This window comes from Engraulis encrasicolus, chromosome 5 (genome assembly GCF_034702125.1).
Source record: "Engraulis encrasicolus isolate BLACKSEA-1 chromosome 5, IST_EnEncr_1.0, whole genome shotgun sequence".
NCBI lineage: Eukaryota > Metazoa > Chordata > Actinopteri > Clupeiformes > Engraulidae > Engraulis > Engraulis encrasicolus.
The window spans coordinates 10,929,575-10,951,268 of record NC_085861.1 but is presented as its reverse complement, the minus strand read 5'-3'; the positions used below and the strand labels follow the sequence as shown (position 1 = coordinate 10,951,268).

The window sequence follows — 21,694 nt, the reverse complement described above, 5'->3', positions numbered from 1 at the left end:
GGGGGGACAAAGTGGTCCTCGATCTGAAAAAGTTTGAGAAAAACTGGTCCAGCTGATGAGTGGAGGCATCTCCATTTCGATTATTTATCCTTTTATTTTTGCTTCTATCCAGCCTCCTCAACACGTTAAAAGAGCACCTTTCAACTCCTCTTTAGTTGGACAGGTGTGCATTGGATGTTACTGTGGAGTCATTCAAATGTAGGAAGGGCCACTGACAGCTTTGGCTGGGCCCAGGACTAAGTAATATAAAAGGTCCCCCCCCCATCCAATACATTCAATGTGATGAGGACCCAAATATGCCCCCCCCCCCCATCTCCCTGGGCCCAGGACAACTGACCCCATTATCCCCCCCTTATCGGCTTCCCTGAATGTAAGAAAGGTCCAGCACACTGTCCATTTATCAGCATTGTTTCGTTCATTCAGATCCATGCAGGTTCAATTATATTCCTACATAATAAGTTTTTAAAAGGTATTTATGAAGTATTCGTCCATGTAAGCGCCAGGACAGATCAGGTACTATATACTATACTACATACTATATGGTATTAGCAGGGCTGCTGACAGCTTTGGCCAGGCCCAGGACAAAGTCATCCGAATGGGCCCCACACCACCCTCACCCAATACATACAATGTAATGAGAACCCATTTCTGGGGGCCCTCTGCCCTTGGGCCGTGACAGCTGACCTTGCAAGGACTGTATTTAGACACTGTGGTGCCCCCGGGCACTAAACCTTGCAGGTGTCCCCTTTATGAACAATAAGCGCCCCCGTCACCTTCCCTGCATATTAGTACAGCTTGTCGCCTCAAGCCTGCAAAATTCCAAGTAGGCCTACACCCCACTTAGCTCACGTAGCCCACTAGATGATGCTGTCGTGCCATTCATAGATTTTGGCAACACGATGTGCATACATACAGTAAACAAACACAAGAACTTATGTCATGCTAGATGGGGTTAGGTGGTGAGTAGCCTGAAGGTGGAAATTGTCATCAGCATCCGATTCCTCAGAATCTGGTTCAAACTTATAGGGTTCAATTCCCCATTTTTACAGAGAGGCACTCTGTGGCAGTCTTTTTGATATTCTTTGATATTCTTACACAGAGACAACTTGTCTTTGCTCACTGGCCGCTATTGTAGGCCTAATGTCACCACTGACTAGATACATTCTGAAATAGCCTATCGTTTGAAAGAATGTAGTCTAGGCCCTATTCTTCATTCTGATTGAGCAATTATGTTATGTTTCCTGCCTTCAAACATTTCATATTTCCCAAGAAATTATTATTATTATTATTATTATTATTATTATTATTATTATTAGTAGTAGTAGTAGTAGTAGTAGTAGTAGTAGTAGTAGTAGTAGTATTAGTATTATTATTATTATAAATAGTAGTAGTATTATTATTAGGCCATTCATACTAATTGCCACTGTTTTTTTTAACCGTTTTACACTTATTCCCATTCAAATATAGCCTAAATATACTAGTGCTTGGGTTTAGTGGGGTCTTCCCTCATTCGCTGCCGCGTTCAGGCTCTATTTCAAAATGAGTCTCGTTGTTGTCAGTGAGTGGAGATGAATGGCCAGGAAGCTTAATTGTCAGTAAGCCGATGTGTAAGTTGCTTAAACCTATTCATAGCCCGTCTCGCCCAGGAGTGACAACGCGAGAGACAAACATCATAATATCAAGTGAATCAGAGGTCAGTTCCGAGGAGACTTGAGGTCGATGACAGCCCATACCCAACCTAGGAAATGTGGGAAGAAGTTGTGTCGTCTGCTTTTGCCAAGTATGGCGCTGTTGTCTTGGTGATAGGTTTCGGTAAGTCGTGGCCTTTTGTGGCTCTTTGTCTAGCTATTCAATACCCTCTCTGCTCGCGCATGCGATTGCCTTTGAAATGAACGTGCTGCGCATAGCCCATTTTAATCCGCCTGGCACTGAGAAATAATAACGTCGCAAGGCAAGGGCGAAAATTATGCCAAACACATTGACATTTTAGCCTATAGCCTATTTTAGAAACAGTATTGCTGTCACTTTATTGGTTAGGCTGTAGCCTATTTTATGGAACTATTTGGAATGCTGTGCGCCATGAACTTCAGGCGTGGACCGGTAGGCTACAATTGAATTAAATGCTTAAAGTGTTCAACTTTCCACAAGTGTGAAGGTAAAATACATTTGCATAGATGGACTTCAAGTAGCTATGTAGTTACGACTAATGAAGCTGTCTATCATAGCTGTTATAGCTGTTTAAATTGCCCTTAAAGTGCCCTTTAAGTTAACTTGGGGCATTAGTAGCCCAGGCTCTCCACGGGTACCCGGTGTAATGACGCAAAGGTGAAGTGTCCAAAACCCTCTCGAATTATTACTGAAAAAGAAAACCCTTGTCCTCTTTGAAAGGACTTCTTGCGCTGAGGAAATGGATTGCAGGAGGGACGTGTCGCAGCAAAGCGCACTTGGTTGGGAAGACTGTGCTGATCACCGGTGCCAACACCGGCATCGGCAAGGAGACGGCACAAGACATGGCGCGCCGAGGTACACAAGTTCTGCCATTTATCCTTGATATAACATGTGCGTTTCTCTGTTTGCTATAATGTTGCACGCGCCCGCGTGTGTGTGTGTGTGTGTGTGTGTGAGTGAGAGAGAGAGAGAGAGAGAGAGAGAGAGAGAGAGAGAGAGAGAGAGAGAGAGAGAGAGATGGGTGTGTGCAAATGTTCATCCCACTTCACATCCCACATGCTCCATCCTCCAGTCCAATCTATTTGCTTTCCCAATATATTTCAATCCTTCTGTTGTACCACTGTGCATGTCTTTTAACTGCCATGCAAAGTTTTTAGTGGTATGTATATACAGTGGGATGCCCAGCCCACTTTCTCTCAGACTGAGCTTGTTTTGGTCCCGGTTTCCTGTCTGTTCCTGGGTGGCCACCCGGTGTGTGTGTGTGTGTGTGTGCGTGTGTGCGTGCGTGCGTGCGTGTGTGTGTGTGTGCGTGTGTCTGTGTGTGCGTGTGCGTGTGCGTGTGTGTGTGTGCATGTGCTCGTGTGTGTGTGCGTCTTCAGGGGCCCGAGTGATCATGGCCTGTAGGGACCTGAGTAGGGCCCAGCACTCAGCGGACTTCATCCGCAGGACGACAAGAAATGGCAACGTGATGGTGCGCCACCTGGATCTGGCCTCCCTGTACTCCGTGCGCCAGTTCGCCAAGGAGATCAACGCCACAGAGGAGCGGCTCGACATTCTCATCAACAACGCTGGTGAGATTGGACAATAATCAAGTCAAGTCGGTTTTATTGTCAATTTCTTTACATGCGCTGGTCATACAAAGAATTGAAATTACGTTTCATACTTTCCCATGCAGACAGACATAGACTCTATGCTCTAGGTGTGGACATAGACAATTAGACATAGACAGTATAAATACATTACACCTAGAGTACAGGTACAATATACATATAGATACAATACCCATACAGACATATTGTATAGGTACTCTAGGTGTAATGTATGTATACTGTCTATGTCTAATTGTCTATAATAATCAGGCAGTAGGTTATTACAGTGATTACTGTAGCCACTAGATCAGGGGTGGGGAAACATCAAATTCCTCCAAGGGCCGTGAAAGTCCTCCAAGGGACATCCTTTGAACATCAATCAGGATTTCCCCCTGCACCTTAGGCCTATATTGAAGGCAGCCACCCTTAAAACAGACCCCACCTTCACTAGGTCCCCTGAATATAACTTAGTTGTATTGTAAATGTAATTTCTAGTTAATAAGATTAACATTTTATTGGGGGCTGGATAAAATGGCCTTAAGGGCCACAAACGGCCCTCGAGACATAGGTTCCCCACCCCTGCCCTAGATGCACGCCGTACCTCCAGTGCCACACTGTAATAGTCATTGAAAGGTTCACTAGCATAGTACTACAATACTATGACATAACACAGGGCCTTTAGCAATGCACTATGACTTGGCCATTGCCATTCTGGTAACAGCAAATTTATAACGCTGTGCTCTCAGGGTTTAATGGTTTCGAGTTGAAAAGACTGTAGACTATACAGACATGAAGGTGTCTGACTTTAGTCCTGAAATCAATTCTTGGTCCTTTATTTTCATCTGTCTGTTGGCATCTGTATTCCAATGCAACCCTTTGAAAATAAGGACAGAAGGAAAATAAACTATATAGGGCTTTTGTGCCTTTATATGTGATGGGATGGTGAGAGAGAGACAGCAAATGAGTGGGGAGAGAGAGATGGGGAAGGACGGCCAAATGACCCAGGCTGGAATCAAACCCGGGTCGCCAGCATAGTAACCCAGTGCTCTACTGCCAGGCCATGGTAGGGCTGTGAGATCTAGTTTTATTTATGAGACTGATACAGGGGCCCTCATTGTATCTTCCTGGCGGTTCAGGAGCTGTGAATGTTCATACTCTCCTTGGTCAGAGACGTTTCCGCTGTAGCACATGTCAAGGTGGCACAACGACAACCAGTGCCAGTATTGTATGGATTTTTGTTTGTTTTTAGTGGACTATCTAAGGAGCATATTCATTGCAGCATATCAACCACCAATTGCTAATTAATGTATGGGCATTAAATGTCGTTACTCCACTTGACGGCAGAGCCCAAAAAAAGAGTCTTTCACCAACATGCACCTGTTGTGTGTCCACGCTGTCTCAACAGGTGTGATGATGTGCCCGAGGTGGGTGACGGAGGACGGCTTCGAGACGCAGCTGGCTGTCAATCACCTGGGCCACTTCCTGCTGACCAATCTGCTGATGGATCTCCTGAAGAAGTCCCGCCCCAGCCGAGTCGTCAACGTGTCCAGCATTGCCCACAAAGGAGGTAACCTTCCAGATGATGCATTTTATTTCTAAGGAAATAATAAATGTCTGCAACACTGTTCTCTATGTGTAACTGAGGTGTACTCGCGCAGTCCGCCCCCTTCGGGTCTCGAACTCGCGTCCTCCTAGTCAACGCATCGGTTCGGGTATGGGAGTCACTGCACGATACCGCTGAGCTAAAGGACCAGTCCGATAGCTCAGCACTACCAATACTGTATGAGTCTACGGGAGGGAGGCTTACTAAACATTCCTCGCCACACTCTGCTAGTTCTCCTCCGTTACACTCACCCCCCCAAACCTCACTCCCATCCCGGGTCAACGGCACAAGTGTAACCAGTGGTGTAGTCTACGTAGAACGCGGGTATACGGAGTATACCCACTTCTAATTTTCAGGGATTTCAGTATACCCACTTAAAATTGAGTGATCCATTGTTTTGAATGGCACAAATATATACAGTATACCCACTTCAAAAAAAATCTCAAATATACAGTATACCCACCATAAAAAAGTAGACTACACCACTGAGTGTAACTGAGGTCCTACTGCGCAGTCCTTCTAGTCAATACATCGGTTCAGGTATGGGAGTCGAGTCACAGCACAATACCACTTACCTAAAGGACCAGTCTGATAGCTCAGCACTACCGATACCAGAGATTCTTTAAGTATAGAGATATACCAACATAATAGGTTTCTATGGGCACCTAACATGACCAGGTTCCGGTCTGCCTAAAGGGGCGTGTCATAATGCTCCTAGCATTGAATAGAACAGTCCTCAGGTCTGCCTAGGTCTGCCTAAAGGGGGATTTCCCCCCCAATAATAGAACCCGGAAACAATGGGCCAATGGAACCTCTCTCTCTCTATTCTCTCTGTCGATACTGTATGAGGCTTCGGGAGGGAGGTTGTTCCATGCCATACTCTGCTAGTTGACCTCCGTTACTCCCAAATATTTAATGGCACGTTTCGGACGATCAACATAGAACAGTGTTGCAGACATTTATTATTTCTTCAAGTTATCTTGTTTTGTCCCTCATCTGTGGCACTGATGTGCGTGCATTCGCTGCTTATTTTATTGTTATCCTTGTAAGACACGGCCACTGTTATAAATGAGTTGTTACCAGAATGGCAATGACCAAGTTGTAATGTATGTATTTAGTTGTAATGTATTAAGGCCTTGTGCATTGTCATAGAGGTATAGTACTATGGTATCACGTTTTTTTCAGTGACTATTACAGCGTTCCACTGTTGGAAAGGAGTGCATTAAAGTGCTATAAGAGTGTAAGAATATAAAAGCATGCAGTATAATTAGAGTTTCATAAAATATGCATTGTGTATTATGTAGTTCACAATTTTCAAAATACCATACACATTCTAATGATTCTAGTGTTTCAGGAAACAAAAGAGAGTGAAAATCTTGAATATAATTACAGTTGTGTTTGAAAAAGTTAATCAATGAGAGACTTGTATTTGATCCACGAAAATCATTTATTTGATCCGCGAACATCATGCAACTCACAGGTAGTTGCCTTACAAATTAACATCAAGATACTCCGACATGTCTGTTGAACTTTCCACAGGTAAAATTGACTTTGATGATCTGTTCTTCGACAAGAGGCCCTACAGCTCCCTGGTCAGCTACAGGCAGAGTAAACTGGCCAACATCCTCTTCTCAAGGGAGCTCCATCACAGGATGAGAGGTAAACGCAGCACTTTTTCAGTGTTTCAGTGTTTAAACGCCCACCTGGGAAACTCCAACTCCAACTACCATTGTTATTGTGACACAGCACTCCACAGCACACAAGTGTTCACTGCACACTGCACACAACAAAATTGCATTTTATGCCTCACCTGTGCAAGGGGACAGCCCCCAATGGCGCCCCAAGGGAGCAGTGCGGCGGGACAGTACCATCCTCAGTCATGGAGGAGGATGGGGGAGAGCACTAATTACTCCCCCCACCAACCTGGGCTACGAGTCTGACTCCCTAACCGCTTACCCATGACTTCCCTTAGCACCCATGACTGCCCTTCAGTGTTACTGAGTGAGTGAATATACTGTTGTCACTAATGTACATATACTATATGGACAGCTGTGTTGATGGTTCCGTGACAATCAGGGGTTTCGGTGTCGGCACCTAGCAGTTTCACAGCCGAAAACAGGGCTCAGTAACTCCCGTCCGCACGCCATTTCATATTTGGTGGGAGGGGCGGGACATGACTTCAAGTGGCTGTCTTAAGATTGGCCAGCAGTGTCGGCCTATCAGCACTTGTTCTCAACGTTGCTAAGGTACACTTCCGGAAAATTTTGGGCGAATATTCTCGCAGACCAGTCGTGAGCAGACCATGCTTCAAAATCGTTGAATGGAGTTCTATAGAACCACGTCTGTCCCCTTATTCATGTCAGTGACTGTAGTACATATTTTTAGTTAGCCAGCCAGCTATGGTTCAGCTATAACATGCATATTATATGCAGGGGCACTGCCAGAAATGTTGGGTCCCATGAAAGATCCAAATTTTGGGCCCCCTTAAGGGCCCCTATCAGTGCTTGGGCACACTTGGACAACTTAAGCAATGTATTGGATGTACCAATGAAGACTCTGGAAGAACTAGGAATTCTCCGGCGGCATAGGACTACATCGGACCCGTCTGCCTCGCTATGCCGACACCGAAAGCGATGCTCAATAATTAGGAAAAGGGGCAAACGAGGTGGCGTCGAGACACGGCTTGCAGCCAACCCAACTCGTCCAGCAATACCATCAATTCTCTTGGCAAACGTCAGATCTCTGGACAATAAGATGGATGACATACGGCTACTGAGATCAGCGAACAAAACCGTGAGGAACTGCTGCGTTACGGTGTTCACCGAATCATGGCTGAACGACGGCATACCCGATTCGGCTTTACAACTGGAACAACTAACGTGCCACCGAGCGGACAGAGCCCTTGCAGAGAAAAAACGAGGGGGAGGAATATGTGTCTACACACATGATGCTTGGTGCAATAATGCTACGGTGGTACAGAGGCACTGCTCTTCACGAGTGGAGTTCATGATCATCAAGTGCCGACCCTTCTATTTACCCAGAGAAATATCCGCTATCCTATTAGTCGCCGTCTACCTCCCACCCAGCAACAACAATGGCGTCAAAAGCGAGGCACTGAACGAGCTGCATCGGGGCATCAGTGAACAACAAGATGCACACCCAGATGCCTTCACAGTGGTACTGGGAGATTTCAACCACGGAAATCTCAAAACAGTACTTCCAAAATTTCATCAACATGTCAACTTCCCAACAAGAGAACAAAACACCCTGGACCTCGTTTACACAAATCAGAAGAGAGCATACAAGGCAAAGCCCATCCCCCACATTGGATCATCAGACCACACAACAATTCTGCTACTGCCAGCTTACAGACAAAAGGCAAAACTCACCAAACCAGTTCAGAAGGAGGTGAGAAAATGGCCTGAGGGAGCCATCTCACGACTTCAGGACTGCTTTGAAACCACAGACTGGGACATTTTCAAAACAACTGCCACCCACAGCAATCACATTGACATTGAGGAGTACACAGACACCGTGACCTCCTACATCACAAAATGCATCGATGATGTTACAGAAATAAAACACATCACTACCAGAAGCCATGGTTCACAGGAGACGTTCACCGACTGCTGAGGGCCAGAGACAAAGCCTTCAGAGCAGGAGACGTAGCTGGCCTAAAGACAGCAAGGGCAAACCTGTCCCAGGGCATCAGGAAAGCAAAAAAGGAATACTCAGACAAAATAACAACACACTTCAAAGACAGCAGAGATGCACAGAGCCTGTGGCAGGGCATACAGGCCATCACGGACTATAAGCCTGCACCACGAAGCTGTGACAACAACACCTCTCTGCTAAACGACCTGAACAGTTTCTTTGCCCGCTTTGAAGCACAAAATGACACTCACCCACAGAAAACTCCCCCTCCCCCCCATGATCAACCCCTTTACCTGTCCTCTGCCAGTGTTAAGGGGGAACTGGCCACCATCAACCCACGCAAAGCAGCTGGCCCAGACAACATACCAGGCCGAGTGTTGAAGGATTGTGCAGAAGAGCTGAAGGATGTCTTCAAAGACATCTTTAACATCTCTCTGGAGCAAGCAGTCATCCCATCACTTTTCAAAGCTGCTACCATCATACCTGTGCCGAAGAAATCATCACCATCATGCTTCAATGACTACCGTCCTGTAGCACTGACGCCCATAATCATGAAGTGCTTCGAACGGCTAGTCCTGTCACACATCAAAGCCACCCTACCCCCCACCCTAGACCCCTACCAGTTCGCATACCGAGCCAAGCGATCCACGGAGGATGCAATTTGCTCTGCCCTCCATCCAGCCCTCACCCACTTGGACAATAAAGCCTCATATGTGAGAATGCTGTTCATATCATTGACTTCAGTTCAGCATTCAATACCATAATACCACAACAACTCATCAGAAAACTGGACAAACTAGGTTTCAGCACCTCCCTCTGCAACTGGCTGCTGGACTTCCTGATGCAAAGACCACAAGCAGTACGGGTAGGGAACAACACCTCGAGCACCCTGACCCTGAGCACGGGGGCTCCGCAAGGTTGTGTTCTCAGCCCCCTGCTGTTCACGCTGCTGACACACGACTGCACAACAGCACACACTAACCATCTAGTGAAGTTTGCGGATGATACAACACTGGTGGGCCTCATCACCAAGGGCGATGAGACTCACTACAGAGAAGAAGTAGACCTGCTGGCCAGATGGTGCAAAGACAACAACCTCCTGCTGAATGTCAACAAGACCAAGGAGATTGTTGTCAACTTCCAAAGGGTCCATAAAACAACTGCCACCACTGACCATCGACGGCGATGCTGTGGAGAGAGTGAGCAGCACCAAGTTCCTTGGAGTGCACATCAGCGACGACCTCTCTTGGACCACCAACACTACATCACTGGCGAAGAAGGCCCATCAGCGTCTCTACTTCCTGCGCAAACTAAAGAAGGCAAGTGCTACACCCTCCACCATGACAACATTCTACAGAGGAACCATAGAGAGCGTCGTGTCCAACTGCATCACAGTGTGGGGAGGAAGCTGCACGGAGAAAAACAGGAAGACACTCCAGCGTGTTGTGAACACAGCGAAGAAGATCATTGGAGTACCACTCCCCTCCCTGCAGGACATTTACACCACACGCCTCACCCGGAAAGCACTGATGATCATCAAAGACACAAGCCACCTGCACACAAACTGTTTAGCCTCCTGCCCTCTGGAAAGAGGTACAGGCGCCTCCGTTCCCGTACCACCAGGCTGGCGAGCAGACACAATGCACCAAGCGATCAAGATGCTGAACACTCAACCCACTCTCCCTCCACTGTCAGCCTCTAGCCAGCAAGGCCACTGACAACCCCCCCCCATCCCCCACCACCATATCTGCGACTGAACATTCCACCTGCACTACTATACTTGTGACTGAACTTTCAACCTGCACTAACTCAAAACATGCACACACCACACACACACACACACACACACACACACACACACACACACACACACACACACACACACACACACACACACACACACACACACACACACACACACACACCACACACACACACACACACACACAAGCACACTGCACTTTCTGCACTAAACCCAAACATACACACACTGACCACACACACACACACACACACACACACACACACACACACACACACACACACACACAGACACACGAACACACACACAAGACGCACACCGCACCTTCTACCTGCACTAAACACATACACACACATACACAACACAACACATACACAACACACAGCACACACACACATACACACACACACACACACACTGCTGCTGGTGTACTTGACAGACCTTTTTTAATATTTATTTTTCTTCAAAATGCTACTATTACCATGTCAGAACGCTATAAAGGACTTTTTTAGGAAAAGCACAAAAGCACAACAAATACCTCTTAATGTATGTCCTCTACAAGTCTTCTGTTGTCCAGTCTTGCACTTTAAATGTCTGTATGAGCACTGTCTATGTCCATACTGTCTTAAGTCCATGTATAAGTACTGTCTATGTCTATACTGTCTATGTCCTTACCTAGATTAGTCTATGTCTGTATGGGAAAGCAAGAAATGTAATTTCAAATTCTTTGTATGACCAGTGCATGTAAAGAAATTGACAATAAAACCTACTTGACTTGACTTGACTTGACTTAAGGTTAAGGGCCCCTCTCAGTGCTTGGGCACACTTAAGGGCCCCTATCAGTGCTTGGGCCCTTGGAATCTGTACCACTTTCGCCGCCCCCTAGCGGCCCCCATGATTATATGCTTGTGTGTCACCTTTTATCGCGTTATCATCATTACTCTATTACAGTCAGCAGTGACTATTGTCCAAAGCCCTATTGTTTACATAAGGTGCACAGTGTAGTATAGATGGGAATGAGCCTTGGCCAAAGGCTCAAAGGGGGTTAAGGAGAACACTCACGTTGTACTGTCTAGAGCAGGGGTCTAGACATCTGGAACAAAGTTGCGGGCCAAACTCCTCAATTATTTTAAAAAATGGGCTAAAATTGTGCATGCATTCACGTCATACTCATAGTTAAATTTCACATACACTCTTTCCCATCATATTTGTTAGTTCAAATGTGTCTACACATCCTCCTGTGACACAGCAAATTTCACTTTCAAGTCATATTACGCTTGATGGTGTATGTTGGCCAAATGTAATAGACATTTGAAATGATCTCGCGGGCCGAATAAAATGGCTCTGCGGGCCAAATTTGGCCCCCTTTTGGACTTTTGGCCTGGGTTTGATATCCCTGGTCTAGAGAAAAGCACCCAGTCGAATACTCTTAACTCTAACTGTAATAGCAGAATGAGTTAACAGTACTACACACAGTGTTTTGCAGCAGCTCTACGAGACCTACAGTACATAGCACTGTCTGAGGTGCTCCACTCCACTCTGCTTGACATGTGTTTGTTGGTCCACGTCCGACTCACCCCCTCATGGCACAGTGTTTACATGGCAGATGGTGTAATATAGCGGCATTGGCAGCAATCTGTGGGTGCCGACATCTACCATGGTGTTAGAATGACTATAATTAATAGAGAGGGAGAGAGAGAGAGAGAGAGCACTAAATTAACATGGAAATGTAAAACTGCTCCACTATCCACCAGAAATACACTCAAATCGTAAATAGGCTATAACAAATGCAATGTTTATGTTAGAAATATGTAGATTTGACATTGGAACAAATGTATGAGAAATGAACTATTTTAAATTAAACCGAATTATTATTACACTGCTGTAGGGAATATTTCATACTTTTAAGCATTTGAACTGAGGTCAACTTGAAAACGTGTTTAAAAAATATGCATGTCATTTTCTGACATCCACATGCGCTATTTTAATGTGCAATCTGTTCAGATACTCAGTCCAGCCATTTACAACAGCCGCATAATCTGCTTTGTTTTATATTAGTAGCATCTAGTGAGGTGGGGGGATGGCAAGACTTCAAGGGAGAAGAATAACTGCAAGTCATTTTCAACACTCCTTATCCACTGACAAACAGCCTTGGCCTTTCCTAACACCTGTACACACACTTTTTAAAATATTTTCATGGGCTTTTTGGGCCTTTATTTCTTGATAGGACAGTATAGAGATGACCGGAAGTGAGTGTGGAAGAGAGATGGGGTAGGGCTGGGAAATTACCCAGACTGGAGTCGAACCTGGATGCCTCTGGGCATGCAAGCCCATATGTGGGTGGCTTAGCGCGCTGTGCCACAGCACCCCCATGTGCACACACTTGTATATACGTGTATGTGTCAGCAGGAGTCGACAAGTGAGCAAAACAGCAACTGAAATAAATCTTGTGTGGTATATGGCACGCGTACATACCTCCTACCTCTCAATCCATCTGTATTTTACAAAGCAACAATCAAATCAAAGCAGTGAATGCAAATGTGAACAAAATACCCATCTCTTTGCTTAATTTTTTTGCTTAATTCCATGCGTGCCAAGTTCTCGCTTGGTGGCTTAAGGAGATTTTGAATACTGCTGTATGCGCAGAGTGTGTTTTAAAACAGCAATAATCCCGTATTTAGATGGGTTGACCATGACCTAGACAGATGGCCGACCGGCCATAGGTTAAGTTCTCCAAGTCCGACCACTTACGTAACCCTCCCCCGGTTACCATGGGAATCATAGCCGCTTTTAGGGTAAACACAGTTTTTGTCTATCTCTTTTGAAGTCATAGTCTACTACTGTATGGGACTCACTATTTCCACGCCACCTCGTTACAGCTGGGGGCTGTACTTGCGTCTTGTGTCATTCAGAATGACATCTGCCCCACGGATGGTTTTAGACATATTGCTATGTCACATTTACAGTAACTAAAATATCCAACCCAATACTAATACCAAAGAGAGTAAATTAGAGTAAGAGGATTCAAACTCCGCCCACCCAAAGCAAAGGAGTGTGTTCAAGTTTGGTCTCCTAAGGGGGCGTTGTCCCCTCCTTCTTCTTCTTTTTCTGTGGCATTTGGTGACAGCTTGCATAAAATGTGCGCTACCGCCATCTGCAGTGCCAACTCCATGTATTCTCCAAAGGTCTCCTAACTGCAGGTCTCCTAAAGGGGTGTTCACATGACATCACATGGATCCAGGAAATGCACTCTAATCTACTCTCTTTGCTAATACTCTGAAGGACATTTTCTCAGTTTATTCAGTCTTTGCGTAGTTACTGCATTTTGCATTTGTAGGGCAGAGCTTTTTTTCCCCAATACAATATCATCCCAAATAGTTGCATACTCTTTGCTCTTCTGCTATTGCAGTATTGGTTTGCAACTTAGATTTTGGAGGAATCATTTCTGACTTTGCCATCAGCCATCAGACATGTAGCCTACCCCCTGTTTTGGGGTTCATGGATGCTTTTTAGGCTACATTTGTAGTACATTCGAGGGGCCACTTCAAATTTTATAAAGTTCTCCAGGGGCCATACTATGAGCAGAAACCAGGATTTCCCCCTGCTCTTTAGGCCTATATTGAACACGGCCACCTTTACAAGAGACCCCATCTCCACTAGGTCACCTGAACATATAACATAATTGTATTGCAAATGTAATTTCTAAAAAAGCATGTAATATTTCATGTGAAACTGCATAACATTAACATTATATCCGGGGCCAGATAAGCCGACCTCAAGGGCCGCAAACGGCCCTCGAGACATAGGTCCCCCACCCCCGATCTACAATCTCTGTACATGTGCTTAACAGCCTCTCTTAGCTGCTCCCCCCCTGCATTACAAGACAGCCTCAACTCGTCTCATCTTGTTCGCCAACAAGAGTTGCCTAGTTTATCCACTTTTTTAACGTGCAAAGACATGACCCCTGTTACAAGTTAGCTGTGACCAGAATGGCAACAAAGTCTTAATGTATTACAAAAGACTCTGTAATGTCGTTGTGGTGTAGCACAAAGGTGTTGCTACAAATAATAAAGTTTTCTACAAGAGGAGCAGTGTGCATTAATAACCCATTAAGACATGGCCCCTGTTATAGATTTGATGTTACCATAATGGCAATGACCAAATTGTTGTGTATTATTAAAGGCTGTGTGTAATGTTTCCTACGACTATTACAGCGCTCCCCTGGTAGAATGGCGTACATTATGGGGCTACACGCTACACTACAGTATGCATGGTTTAACCCCTTGACCCTCCTGTTATCCTCAGATTTAGGTTACATCTGTGATCATTGGGGTCATTTTGACCCCAGCCACTTAAATGTCTACAAAATCAGTAGAAGCAAAAACTTTTGCACCGGTTTATGCCTCAGATATTTACTGTTGCTCTGTTGGGGACATAAAAAAGCCCTTTAGATAAGTCCTAGCACCCCCACACATAGCCAACACACCAAAATAACTAGTCCATGACTAAGTGAAAATGTGCAACAACTGCCCAAAAGTTGCCTTGAATTAGTTTTGGCCCTCGTCCACATCACACATATTGTTAGTTATCAGAGCCCTAAAGAAAGCAATGTGTTCTGTTCTTATGTTTAATCCACTGAAAATAATTTGGGGTCAAATTGACCCCAAGGAACACAGATGTAACCAAAACATGTACAGCACTTAGGGAAAACATTTTTGTGGAAATTTCACTTTTTCTACAAGCTGAAGCAAAAGAATTATGTACTTCATGTATTTTTCAGATGTTAAACATTGAATAGGGTCAAGTAGAACCAAAGGATAACAGGAGGGTTAAGACACGGCATTATAAATGAGCTGTTACCAGAATGGCAATGACCAAGTCGTAATGTATTACTAAAGGCCCCATGCACTGTCATAGTAGTGTAGTACTATAGTAGTTAACTTTCAATGTCTATTACAGCGTGCCACAGGAGGTACGGCGTGCATTAAGGGGCTACCTCCCTTTGTCTTTAAGAGAGGTTGAGGTGTGGATCTCTATGTAAAAGGTTGAATCTCCTTGTAAAAAGTTGTATCTCTATGTAAAAGTTTTCCATGTTTGTATGTGTGCATGTGTGTGTCTCTGCATGTGTGTGTGTGCGTGTGTGTCTGCATGTGTGTGTCTGCATGAGTGTGCGTGCGTGCGTGCATATGTCCGTGTGTGCATGTGTGTCTGTGTGCGTCTTCTTCCTCCAGGGAGCGGCATCACGTCCTACAGCCTGCACCCGGGCGTGATCCGCACAGAGCTGGGCCGCCACGTGGAGAGCTGGTTCCCCTTCCTCCGGAGCATCCTCATGCTGCCCTCCTACATGTTTATGAAGACCCCGCGCCAGGGCGCCCAGACCTCCATCTACTGCGCCGTCACCGAGGGCCTGGAGAGCAAGTCTGGCTGCTACTTCAGGTGACACTGGAGACTTAGACTTCTTTATTGTCCAACATACGTACGTACGTACGTAGACGTCTTTATTTTCCAACAGGGACGGAAGTACGTCCCTGCCAAATCTGTCAGGGGCCCTGGCTGTCACTGTTGTTAGGCACTGTTACTCTGATTGGTCAATGCAACGGTTTGGTGCCGCCCACAGCCCTCAGCTTTCTTAACCATGGAGTGCCAGACTAAAGTCTTCCTGTTATGGTCTGGTTTTGCGTGTTAGCTTTCATGTTAGCCAGACCTCCATCTACTGCGCCGTCACAGAGGGCCTGGAGAACAAGTCTGGCTGCTACTTTAGGTGACACTGGAGACTTAGACTTAGACTTAGACTTCTTTATTGTCCAACAGGGTCCGAAGTAGATATTATCCTGTCTCGGAAACTCAAATATAAAAAAAGGATGGCGCCATTAGCCTACTAAATTAGCCATTTCCAATACAAGTCATTATTTCTGTGCAGCCTATGGGATTGTGTTATCCAATGAATGTAGAGCAGAGTGAGTTGTTTTGAATAGGATATTCATTCATACAATTAGTTTGTACCTTCTGTTAGACCTTGTCTGTAAAGAATTGAATGAAACACTGTATGTGCATTTTCTGTTTGTCCGCTCTGCAGTGACTGCCGAGAGAAGCAGACCTCCCCTGAGGGCAGAGACGACGTTGCAGCAAGGCGCCTCTGGGAGGTCAGCGCCCGACTGGTGGGCATCTCTGACGGTGACTAAAGGAGCGGAGGAGAGAAAGAGAGAGAGATAGAGAGAGAGAGAGAGAGAGAGAGAGAGGGAGACAGACAGAGAGAGAGAGACAGACAGAGAGAGAGAGAGAGAGAGAGAGAGAGAGAGAGAGAGAGAGAGAGAGAGAGAGACAGAGAGAGAGACAGAGAGAGAAAACCCCTTCTCCTCCTCCGCCTCTCCAAGTCACCTGCCTTGTGCACTCCACACCGACCCTGCTGGGCGCTAAAGATGTGTCATCACACAAACAACTAGCCTGGTTATCATCGACTTTCAAATCTCTCGAGACTTGGTCTGACCAAGAGCATAACAATTAACGTTTCCCTAACGGCACGGTTGACCTGCCTCCCGTGGTTTGCTACTGGTTGACTGGTGTCAGACAAAGTGGGTGGAGTTCCCGATTTTTCAGGAGATCAGAAACAATATTTGCATTGCTCTTGGCCTGACTAGAAGCAACACAGAAGGTGTTGCGTCACTAGCAGGGCGTGGCCTAGCTAACAAACAACCCCACCCTCCACCCCATGCAAATCTGCAGTCTCGTCTGAGATGCTACTGTAGGAAAAGGGGGTAAAGATTGAAGTTTGGTTGTCACCTGTGCCTCTTTTCCACTGCCGGTTTTCTGGTAGGCCTACAGCCCGACAAAGGGCAACTCGGCCGCCACTTTTTGCTTTTCAAAAAGCCACAACCCAACTCAATCGTAAAGCGACGGCCCAGTCGAGCTGTAGGCCTACCAGAAAAACGGCAGTGGAAAAGAGGCACAAGAGAACCACAGTGGTTTGCTGTCGTGTTCACCTTTGCAAACTCATTTGGTTTTGTTGACTCTGATGTGTTGAGGTGAACTGCTCTCTCCTTAGCAACCTTGAATGAAAGGAGGGTGGATGCAAAATGACTCATTTGGATGTTGAAGCAATTAACTGGTTGCTAAAACAATTAATTCAGTTTACTTGAATAGTTTATTTCCGTTGGTGAAAACAAGCCATTATGATCAGTGATGTTACCCATATGTCAGTGTTTTATTATTACCAGTGAAATTTTGCTGTTCACAATATAACATAGAATTACTGAACTATAAACATGTATCTTGTGGAGGAAAAGGGTATGTAAGGTTTTATAACTATTAAAATAATGCTTGAACTATTTCATTTTTGTCTCACACTGTTTACACACAGCAACAAGTTGTATACCTTACTTAGTACATCCCTTTTTCTTTCTTTCTTCTTTCTTCTTTTTTGATCAACTCTTGTCGCGTGAGTGCTTGACAATGTCACATGGGAGAAAGTTGTGTTTAAGTCTTTTTACAGTAAGTCATCCTAAATCTAAAATTCCTCACACAGGTAGGGTGTTTACAATGTAATGTATGTTATCATACTCTGTACACTATTGTTTCATAGAACGGGTAAGCTTATATTTGCAATGTTAAGCAATAAATACTGTGTGCTGAAAAATGTAGATGCCCTTATGGATTAAAACAAACAAAAGCCACGGTGGTTTACTGATTATGTCATGTAGCATTGCATAATGTAAAGGCTCTGTTTACATTTCTCTGTTGTATTTCCTAGAAGTGACCACAGGGGGGCAGAAACGTCCTATCCTGGGACTAGTCAGATCCACTTTACCGCAGTTGCAATGGGAACTGTATCCCTTCTGTTTTGATTGTTGTTTGTAAAGAACTAGTGTTAATATACAATTTGTAAAGTGGTTGTTTTTTATCTGAACTAATAACTTTCAAAATACAGACAACTGACATTTCTCATTGAAGTGTGTTTTATTGACATACTACTTTGTAGATCAACAAAAACAATGGTTAACAGATTGAGGATGGCTTTTGCGCTTCCTCATTCAATTCATTTACAGCTATTTATTCACCTCGAACTGTGTCTCTGGTGTCATCAAGTCGCAAGCAGTTGAACTGCCAGCTGATGTTTAAGCATTACTGTAATAGATTGAAAGATTTACAACATGTTAACATGCAAAGAAAGACTCATAAAAATGCAGTGACTTGGATGGATTTAGTGTAAGGATTTGCAAAGGTCAATCCCTCCCTTATAGTCGATTCTGCACCGAAACATTCTATCTTAGAACTGATTTTAGGTTCCAAAGTGGGGGACTGATACCGTGGTTCCATGTGAGTCCTCTTGGGTGAAAAGGTCAACAGTGGTAATGGCCTGTGTATGTCCATGTGACCAGTGCAGGTGACCTGTCCGGGCCAGTTAGCCACTTGCCGTTGACACGGGGGTCTTACAGTAAGAGGACTGAAGCCCGTCCCTCCTAGCACGCCCAATCATCCCCCTTGCATGTGGAGCAGATCAGGACAGACCTACTGTACAGTGCTACACGCACCACAACGATTGCTTGACTTCAGGCTATTTTCCTATTGCCACATAAAACACTATTGTATTGTAATGTCTTATTTTGTGTGATCCACTTTCGCAAGGAAGAGGAAATTATGTTTTGGGTACACACACAGTCGCAGCCATTGTTTATTCGTCATGTGTGACAAAGGAAATGAAAGCCCTCCTCAGCGGCCTGCTTCCTGAAATAGGACAGATCGGATCCGCTTCTTTATTCTGAGCTGAACAAACACCTTAGAGGGGATGAAGAAGAGTCATGACGGGACAGTGGCAGGAGCAATACAAACATGTTTTCTAGTGGTGTCAACAATAATCGATTCGGCAATGCATCGCAATGCGGGGCAGGACAATTCAATAATCGATTCGGCAAATGCCATAATCGATGCAGAATATTTTTTTGCAAGTTTCAATTACTTTAATTACTTTATTACTACTAAAGCACGTCAAGGCATTGAAATCTGAAGGACTGATACACACAACAGCCAATAAACTGTTGTTCAGTATCTGACTGCTTGTATTGCCTCATGACTGATGAAAATTTTTCCTTACTTTCAGTAGAAATGTAATGCATTGTAATGCATTTTGGAATCAGACTGAATCGTAATCAAATCGAATCGTAAGGGCAGTGCCAATGCACACCACTAATGTTTTCACAGAGCTCTCTGGAGCTCACAGCCAACAAAGGAAAAGGAAGGTTACTGTAACAGCTTAACATTTAGGGTTGTTACATAATTAACTAGTGTGTCATTGTTTCATTGTCTTTGGGGAGTCAGGGAGATAGATAGATAGATAGATAGATAGATAGATAGATAGATAGATAGATAGATAGATAGATAGATAGATAGATAGATAGATAGATAGATAGATAGATAGAGTATAGTAGATGTGAGTTGCTAAGTACAGTATGTATATATACAATCTGTTTTTAAGTCTTATCTGGTCGGAAGTTTCCTGTACAATACACTCCTTGACCACTTGAATTTCCCTTCTGGGATAATTATTATGCCGTGTTTTACAATAGAAAGGGTAATTGCAAGCAGCATTTTATGTGAAGAGACCATTAAGCACGCACGCATTATCTATAATCCCTACGTAAAGATCAAATTCTCCATGCAGACAGACACACGTCACATTCACTGTATCTGGCAACAGTGTGCGTGTGCACACACACACACACACACACACACACACACACACACACACACACACACACACACACACAAACGCTGAAATGCACATGCACGCACACACACACACGCACATTCCCTCCTGACCCAGATTGATGTATAAGAGCAAGGGTAGAGGGTAACAAGTTCATCCATGCCAAGCCAGCCTGCTCTTCCACAGCAGCAACACTATCTGCCCACTTGAGAGCCAAAGTTGCTGGTTGGCTGGCACGGCTGGCTGACTGGCCTTCAGACCGGCTGCCTCACCTCAAGTCAAGTCAAGTAGGTTTTATTATCAATTTCTTTACATGCACTGGTCATACAAAGAATTTGAAATTACATTTCTTGCTTTCCCATGCAGACATAGACTGATCTAGGTAAGGACATAGACAGTATAGACATAGACAGTACTTATACATGGACATAAGACAGTATGGACATAGACAGTGCTCATACAGACATTTAAAGTGCAATACTGGACAACAGAACACTTGTAGAGAACATACATTAAGAGGAGGTAATTGTTGTGCTTTTCCTAAAAGTCCTTTATAGCGTTTTGACATAGTAATAGTAGCATTTTGAAGAAAAAAAATATTATATATTAAAATAGGTCTATCAAGTACACCAGTAGCAGTGTGTGTGTGTGTGTGTGTGTGTGTGTGTGTGTGTGTGTGTGTGTGTGTGTGTGTGTGTGTGTGTGTGTGTGTGTGTGTGTGTGTGTGTGTGTGTGTGTGTGTGTGTTTAGTGCAGGTAGAAGGTGTGGTGTGTGCGTCTGTTGTGTGTGTGTGTGTGTGTGTGTGTGTGTGTGTGTGTGTGTGTGTGTGTGTGTGTGTGTGTGTGTGTGTGTGTGTGTTTGAGTTGTGTGTCAGTGTGTGTATGTTTGGGTTTAGTGCAGAAAGTGCAGTGTGCTTGTGTGTGTGTGTGTGTGTGTGTGTGTGTGTGTGTGTGTGTGTGTGTGTGTGTGTGTGTGTGTGTGTGTGGTATACAGTGTGTGTGTGTGTGTGTGTGTGTGTGTGTGTGTGTGCATGTTTTGAGTTAGTGAAGGTGCTGAAAGTTCAGTCACAAATATAGTAGCTGCTGAGGTGGAATGTGTCAGTCGCATGATATAGGTGGTGGGGAGGGGGGGGGGGGTTGTCAGTGGCTAGAGGCTGACAGTGGAGGGAGAGTGGGTTGAGTGTTCAGTATCTTGATTGCTTGGTGCATTGAGCTGCTTGCAAGCCTGGTGGTACGGGAACGGAGGCGCCTGTACCTCTTTCCAGAGGGCAGGAGGCTGAACAGTTTGTGTGCAGGGTGGCTTGTGTCTTTGATGATCATCAGTGCTTTCCGGGTGAGGCATGTGGTGTAAATGTCCTGCAGGGAGGGGAGTGGTACTCCAATGATCTTCTTCGCTGAGTTCACAACACGCTGGAGTGTCTTCCTGTTTTTCTCCGTGCAGCTTCCTCCCCACACTGTGATGCAGCTGGACACGATGCTCTCTATGGTTCCTCTGTAGAATGTTGTCATGATGGAGGGTGTAGCACTTGCCTTCTTTAGTTTGCGCACCTCCTGTGACACCGGGAGTGTGGTAGCCTGGTTTTAACAGACCATATTAATTACTTCGTAATTCATATTTGGTCTAGATCCTCGATGCCCTGGAGCACTTGGGTGGGAGGAGTGAGCTCAGCTCTGGTTTGAAATGAGCTCTGGCCAATCGCTGCCAGTTGACGTTCATGG

The 21,694-nt window shown here is 45.0% G+C and overlaps 1 protein-coding gene across 1 annotated transcript; it reads left to right on the top strand.

Annotated features, from left to right (window-relative positions):
• Positions 1-1,727: 1,727 nt before the first annotated feature.
• si:dkey-23o4.6 (retinol dehydrogenase 12) lies at positions 1,728-16,458 on the top strand. Its single transcript, XM_063198706.1, has 7 exons — positions 1,728-1,812; positions 2,389-2,523; positions 3,048-3,239; positions 4,663-4,824; positions 6,400-6,519; positions 15,508-15,712; positions 16,353-16,458. Exons 1-7 carry the CDS (start codon positions 1,746-1,748, stop codon positions 16,456-16,458), a joined length of 987 nt encoding a protein of 328 aa, XP_063054776.1. The 5' UTR covers positions 1,728-1,745.
• Positions 16,459-21,694: the final 5,236 nt, after the last annotated feature.